General features: G+C 39.1%; 2 protein-coding genes across 4 annotated transcripts in view; one reads left to right on the forward strand and one right to left on the reverse strand.

Annotated features, from left to right (window-relative positions):
- The window catches only part of sbf2 (SET binding factor 2), a 123424-nt gene that overhangs the window by 110321 nt on the left and 5156 nt on the right, over positions 1–7947 (reverse strand). For all 3 annotated transcript variants that reach the window (XM_067588632.1, XM_067588633.1, XM_067588631.1), the window contains 2 exons: positions 7895–7945; positions 7733–7805 (listed from right to left, as the gene is read on the reverse strand). The gene's annotated coding sequence lies outside the window, so the exon portion shown is untranslated. The remainder of the gene's footprint in view (positions 1–7732; positions 7806–7894; positions 7946–7947) is intronic.
- Positions 2104–4692, forward strand: adma (adrenomedullin a). The gene is made up of 4 exons (XM_067588627.1): positions 2104–2262; positions 2880–2988; positions 3134–3259; positions 3418–4692. Exons 2-4 carry the CDS (start codon positions 2894–2896, stop codon positions 3719–3721), a joined length of 525 nt encoding a protein of 174 aa, XP_067444728.1. The 5' UTR covers positions 2104–2262; positions 2880–2893; the 3' UTR covers positions 3722–4692.

The following is a 7947-nucleotide window of genomic DNA, read 5'->3' on the forward strand; positions in this document are numbered from 1 at the left end:
TCAAATTTCTGCCTTGGGGCTCGACACTCTCTTTTTCCTGGAACACATGAGCCTAGTTGTTCGGGTTTCCTGCCACACATACCTGTACAAACGGAAAGTCAAAGGTAGGACTACCACTGTCAGTCATATCACAGGAACTTCATGGGGGACATGCAAAATTCTATATAAGGAGCCAAAAAGCAACAGCAGTGTTTTGTTGTCATGATTGCACAACCTCCTATTGTAAACTCTAGTGAGGGGATTACTCGTCTGCCGGAGGCAATTATCATTACAAAGTGCTTACAAAATGTTTACTGCTTTACAGCACATGTGTTTGACATTTATGTATTATTTTTTTTAGTTTAAATTTATGACGCCATGTGTGGAATGAGGTCGTGATATAAATAAACTTAGGAAGGTTCTGCATCAGGGACTAAAAAAAAAAAAGATATGAATAATAGGATGCTGATGCTGATTAGTATGTCTAAAATCATGTTGAAAGAAAACCAAGGGACAGTTTTCCCCTTCATCGAAACTGAAAGGAAAATCAAAACTGAAAGCATTACTTTGACATGATTAACAAAACTAATTTACACCATACTTGAGGAAATTCTACACCGGAATTTCTATACTGATAAAATCAAAAGATCTTTCTCTGGTATTTACAGCATTTCACATACTGAATGTAAGGGCGTATGATTTCAATCTTTTTGAAATCACATGCTCACTTTTCTGAGGTATAGACTATCTCCTCATAACAATATGCACATCTGCAGACATAGATCCTCACTAGCTGTAGGTCAGCTGCAATAAACAAAAAGTTGTTACCTCCCTAATGTGTTATTTCTGTCCCGTGTTTCCACTGAGGGATTATTATCAACATGAACCCACTAACAGGTGTGTTGTTTTGAGCTTTACAGAATAAACTGTTTTCCAGTGCCCTGTTTTGAATTATCTTTCTTTCTGCGTTGCTTTCAGTTATTTAGCTTTAATCCAAACACACATGGATGTAATGTGGTCGTGTTAAGCGTGTCACATGCCAAGTGACTCACTGAACTGGTCAATTATGTGAAGTCAAGTATGTAGGGGGTGATATCCTCTGAGACACACAGGCAGACTTGATGGCTCTCCCATTATCACCTAATAGATTCTTGTGTGTGCATTCCTATGATGAAAAGTGAAGTCATATTACTTATAATTTAGAAGAGAAACAAATCAGCAGAATTATTTAAAAAATGTTTAAGCCAATATTGTTCATACGTCATAGATTGTTGTTCAAGTTCATTTTTTGACACTTGATTTATTTTTAGATAATTGTAAAATTCCATTTCGTAGTCATCCACACAGCAAAAATAAATTACATGGTTAGTCTGAAGTCAAATATTTGCCTTGTACAAACGAATACATTGAGTATATTGGCTTTACAGTTGGGCATTCTTACTATATTTAATAAGTTACTCAATGCTTGTCTATTACCGAATCTCAAATTCATCATCCAGTGTAATTTCAAGCTGGCATTGAACTTCACTGTATCAGGGAGTGCCTTGAAAAGTAGACTGTGGAAACATTCCTTAAATTTTATTTTACACAAAAGCCAGTTGTACTGAAAGGAACGTTAACAAAAACTATACATAACTGACCTTAAAGTTCAGATATAACAATGTATGTTTAAACCTTTTCTTCTGTGGTTATTTAGATTTCGACTGACATACTTTGATTGGGACAGTAAGTGTAGTATTTGACTTATATAACTGATTACCATTGATTTATTGCTATTATACACACACATACACACACATACACACACACGCACAAACACACACACACACACACACACACACAAACTGAAATTCATAAATCATATTTGATGAGACTTTTAAAAGAGTGTTGATGTATTATGAATACTGAGCTGTGTAAAGGGAGGATGTTTTGACTCAGTAAAAGCAAGATAAAATTGTTGCACTTCATTCATTAATGTGTGCTCTAAAACTATTTTCCATTATAAATATCATTTTTGATCTTGGTTCTTGATCTTTGCATTGTGTTGCATTGTAACCGTAGAACAGCAGTCGTACTGGATGGGTGGAGGAAAGGATGAGAGACTGCGTGTGTCAATGTGAGCCCCTCCCACCTCCTGTATAAAGGCTCCCTGTCTGGTGTGTAGGAGCTATTAGCAGAGTGACACAGCTGCCTTACAGAACCAGTGGCAATTTCAAGAAACCTGTGGAGTACTCTTTTACAAGAGGAGCTTTCTCATCCAACTGAATTACCAGAGCGTTACAGGTATGTGCACTTTCTTTTAAAGAAGACATTGCTATGATTGCTCTGCTCCCAGCTGATGGCTTTATCCTTGCTTTTTTGAGGTCAGGGCACAAGTGTATAGACAAGGACAGGTTATCTGTCTGGTTATATAAGCAGTTCAGCTCTTAATGTGTGCGTCTGTAGAGGAATTGCCTTCAAGGTGCAACAACATCTGACAGAAGCACTACATCATATAGTTTATAGTTGCAGTTAATTTTGTTCTGTTTCATGAACATGCAACTGAGTTTAATAGCATTTAAGTTTTTGTTTGACTTTTGAGTTGAGCCTATTTTGGACCCCTCATTGGCAGACAGTGTCCTTCACTTTATTGGCCAGGGGCCCAAAGCATGGTTGTAGGTTTACTTAACCGAGCAAAATCTGACCTTAGCTTAACTTTTTAAATAAATGAATGATAAGTGCAAATAACTTGGCTTTTGGACTCTTGTGTAAGCAAGCAGCAGTGTGGTACTTATGGGCATACTGTATGAGTGTGGTTTACATGCATAAAGGGACAATAGGAAATTCAAGAAGTTAATAAGTTAATAAGTTATTAATAAATAAATAAATAAATAAATGAATGTTTTTTCTACTCTCCACAGGTGTTAAAGACAAAATGAAATTGATCTTCCAGTCCTTCCTCTATTGCTGTCTGCTGGCGACAGTAGCACACTGTGTGGAACTTGAAGTGAATCCAAAGTTGAAAAAAAGGTGAGTTAACTGATCGAGTCATTCATTCAATAATCCTTTTTTTCCCTGCTGATGAAACATGTGACAGTCTGTCAAGTCTATGACAGCAGCTACCTGTCTACTGAATTATCTACCTAAGACTAATGGATTTTTTTCCCTCCCCTAGGCTAAGCATATGGCTAGGGAGCAGATTGAGACGGGATCTAGACAGTGTATCTGTAGAGAAGCCAGCAGACTCTCAGCACTTTGTCAGACCAGAAGATATCAGGGATACCCTGCTGCCACATTCCAGGTAAGAGCATTTACCATACAACTTTGATGATCTACACACTGCCTCCATTAGGTCATCATGGCATTTTTTTGTCAGTTTGTCATCAAAATGTTTTCTACAACAACTAAGGAATGAGCAGCTTGGATTAATGTCTCTTTTCTCTCCCTTTGTAACTCCAGCACTGACATCAATGTCCGAACCAAAAGGTCTAAAAATTCATCCAACCAGTCGAGAAGACAAGGTTGTTTCCTGGGCACCTGCACAGTGCATGACTTGGCAGACCGCCTGCACCGGCTCAATAACAAGCTGAGTATTGGGAGTGCCCCTGTTGACAAGATCAGCCCACAGGGATACGGCCGGAGGCGTCGCTCCCTTCCAACACACAAAGTCACACTGAGGCTAGATCAGGGCAGGCTGAGGCCCGTGTGGAGCAAAACCGACTCACGAGTTTACAAGCTTGAGTCTCTCCTCAGACGGACATGAGCGGGACTTCACGAGAGGAGTTGGGAACAAAAGCGAGGGAGTAGCTCAGACTTAGTGTCCTCTCTGCTCTGTTCTAAAATTCTCCAAATGCCTCAGACTCCTGCCAAGTTTTCTCCAGCACATTTTTTCCAGGCATGAGGACTGAGTTTGAGCAAGACTGGCTGCACTGAGTTTCTCTGAGAGCTGAGCCTTTGCAGCTCAGCGATGTAGAGCGTGCAAACAACTGCATCTGGCTTACAGACACTGGATGGCACAGCGTGGAGCAACTACAGGTGCTGCTCTCTGCTTTGGCAGAGGGGCAGGAAGAGTGCTAATACCTGGCAAAGTGGACACATCCTCTGGCTTATAGGGGGAACTTTCTTTTAATATTCTTGGACCTTAATCATTTCTTCCTCAAGGCCAGGACTTTATTAAGTGCTATCCTCTAAGGATTATACCACCGTGTTCCATCAACCTGTCAGTACTTGTCTGCACTTTTCTATTTGGACTTAAAGTCAAATGAATCATCAGGAAAAGACATCTTCATCATAATGCCAAACAGGGAGATAGGCTACAGAACTCTGAAGCTCTCAGTCTTTATCGAGTTTTGGACACTGTATAAGGGAAAATGCCTTAGATTCTGTGAGATATGTGCCAGTCCACAATGGATTGAAATATACTTGAAATTATTGTTGTTTGTACAAAAACATGTGCAATCTGTATTTGTTTTTTTATTGCAGATATATGTATATATGAATTCTTTTATTTAATATTATATAGAGGTTACATTAAAGTACTTATGCAGATAGAACTATTTTTGTACAGGAAGAAATATATATGGGCATTGTAGCTATTTGTCATTATTCTTTTGCAAACTGTGGTAATAGGATATCTGTTTTATAGGTATATTATATATTTGTAAATGTGTTCTATTTTATTTGTGTCAAAGCAATAACATTGTCATTCAATAAACATTTTGCATACAAAATCTAGACCTTGTCCAGACCTCCTTTGCTTCTGGCTCTTGTAAATTGAAAGTGGCATTCTATTGTCTGGAGTTCACTGCTACAGCAAGACACAGAGCACCTGGTCTCTGTTAAGTGATTACAGGGTCTCATTAGAGCCTCCCCTCTTCTCACTACATTCCCCTAGTTATGACGCCCCCCCTCAAACACACAAAAAAAAAGGGCAGACAGGGTGCCAGGCGCATTCCTGCTTCGTTCAGCTCATATTTGTTGGCTCACCCCACACCACAGAGCAGCCCTAAAGCCATCAGAGGAGGCTGAGGCTTTAGCTCCATCTGTATTCAATGCTAGATGGTTGGGACATGAGGAAAACGATGTGGGGGGTTCCGGTCTGACATTCCTGTGAGAGCATCATGAAAACCGCTCCTACAAAGAACTCATCAAGACCCTCACATTCGAGCAGACCCCTGAGACTGAACAGCACTGAAAGGCTGCAGACCTCCTCATTTGACACATTATCACCCCTTCTTTCATATTTTTGTGGGGTCCAGACTACACCGCAACAGCCCTGTCTTTTGGCAGCATTTCCTTTTTTTTGTCCCACAATAAAAGGGGTACAACTGTCAACATGTGCACTTTTCAGTTTGGAAATGTAGCACAAGAGAAAATGTGAGGTGAACACTGCACAGTGAGATGGACTATGAGGACCCACTGAGGAAAGCCCAGGAGGTCAGAGGGTGGTATCTCCTCCTTTAAAGCTTTACTCATCCCTCGTTGCAGAACTATCGACACATTATCGCATATCTAGATGAACTAAAATGGGTCAAATCAGGAATTCATTGAATGGTATGATGTCAAATTAACCAGATCTTTAGTGTAAGATATTAATTTCCAACTTATTTAGTATCCACTGTGCTCATTGCTGGCATGACTATCAGATTCTCGTGTAAGCACTAACTGGATATTCACTCTGCTATTATAAACAATTCTTAGTGAAATCATACAGGAAATGAAAGAAAAGACTGTGACTGAAAACAATTTAGCACGACTTCAGTTTTTTGAAGAACCCACAGTATTTCATACCATTTTAAAGTGTGATCATTAGTAACTACATGACATTGACATTGTGTCATATATTGGCTAAAGGTTTCATGCTTTTGTTTTAACTCACCGGAAAAGACAATTACAGCTGTTCAAAACTTTGTGGTATGGTTGTGAGCGAGAGATTTAGAAAGGGTCAAAACTTCAATTTTATGTTCTCTATTGCCATCTAGTGACTATGGATTGGTAAAACTGCAAAATTGTGTTTTTTGAGTGGTCCTGGTATGATTTGTTCAACTACATCAGAACGCAGAATCCAAAGGATATTTTAAAAACAGCGATAGGTGAAAACTGTGATTAATCCTTGAATAATGTTTTTGGTTTATAAATTTAAGTTTGGCCTGGCCACTCAGCAAAGATGACAAGAAATCAGTTACATTTTCAAAAGTTATATCAGATTTTTCACAGTGTGTCATAAATAATTTATATACATTTTCAAATTTCAATTACTATAATAACAATAAAGTAAGCAAATAGCGGTTTACTCTCCTTATGCATACTGAGTATGAGCAGGTTCCTATTACTGTCATAGGCTTCAGAAGTGTTTACCTATATGCCTAAAACAGTTTAAGGGCACAAGATATGTAAAAGCAACATGCTGATGTATGAAATGTCACTCACTTAAGCTCTTTAATTTCAATTTTCAATTTCAATTTCAATTTTATGTATATAACGCCAAATCACAACAAAAGTCATCTCAGGTCTAGACCGTAACCTTTCTTTACTTCTATGTTTTCTCACAACTTGTTCTTTTGCATTATAGGATTTCTACTTAGAAAATGACCCTAATATGGAACTTCAATAAAAGTCATGTTTTTTGGGAGCTTCAGTCTTTTTTAAATTGTATTTTATATATTCCTGAAACATAGCCTATGGCAAAATCAATTTAGCACAACACACAGTGCCTACCGCATGGAAATAATACCACCCATGCAGAGGAATCACAATGATGACTGAGTGGAATGGGGGGCAATAAAAATACAGACTGTGAACATACTAAAACAATGCAAAATGTGCCATCTAGTGGCTGATGACACAAACATTTTGAATAGATATTGAATGTAGTTTCTACACAAAAAAAAAAAAGCCTTTTAAGTCATCACAATAAAAGCATTCCAAGAATAGACTGAATGGATGTAGATCTGGCCTAGCCAGTGTACTCTTTATATATGTGAGGGTGTCACTCCTTCAGTAAGCCAATCAGCTGGTGACGCCAGTGACGTGATGACAGCATCAAGAAACTGATCAGTGTAGGTCAACTGGTACAAAATAATACCCCCTGTCCAGGACTTATGCTAAGCTCAAAGTCTTTTCATTTTTCCACTGCTGTGTTTACACAGCTACTGCAAGTAATATTTCAGGACCTGCTCTTTCCAGCAGGATGTCAGCTAAGATGCGTCCACCATTTACCTTTACTGCCAAAATACAACTGAGTGAATGAAAGGACTGTCTGCAGCTGCCAGAAAATAAGGAGAGGAGAGGTGAGGAGAGGAGAGGAGAGGAGAGAAGAGGAGAGGAGACAAGAGGAGAGGAGAGAAGAGGAGAGGAGTGGAGATGAGACGAGAGGAGCAGGCTGATGTAAAATCACTTTGACAAACCTGCTATCAATCAAAATGATATAGGCCCAGGGCTAAAAGTCAGTCCTCTAAAGCCAATTCTAAAAGTACCCTGATAACCTGAGCTGAGAGGATTAGCCTCATAATCTAAACACTGCAAGGCTAAATCAGGGACAGTGGACCCCCTGCTGCTTATGGCAACAGTATTAAATCTAGGTCCTCTTCTGAGGCTGCGTGAGAAGTTCAACTAGCTGTACAGTAGAACTGCTTGTACTGCTCTGTAAAGGTAGGAGTAAGTGTTTTGATGCGGCCACAAGCCTCTACTCAGAGACTGATGTTACTAGTGGAACAGATCACATGTGGTTTTACTTTCTTTACAACAATAAAAATGCAATATTAGAGACACTTACATTTGCCATGACGTACACTGATGAGGCAAGTCCAGGTGAATGTACTTTAACTGTCTTTATCTTAGTTGATGAGCTGTAGTTAAAGACACAGAAGTGAGTGAGAGCAGGGTTTTTAAACTTTGAAATAAATCAGTCTTCCTAGTTAAGAAAGGCATCCCTTACATTGCTGTTGTTCATTCCTAGTCTGCTCACGTCATGTCTCAGCAACATGTCCT

This window comes from Thunnus thynnus, chromosome 1 (assembly GCF_963924715.1).
Source record: "Thunnus thynnus chromosome 1, fThuThy2.1, whole genome shotgun sequence".
NCBI classification, from domain to species: Eukaryota; Metazoa; Chordata; class Actinopteri; order Scombriformes; family Scombridae; genus Thunnus; species Thunnus thynnus.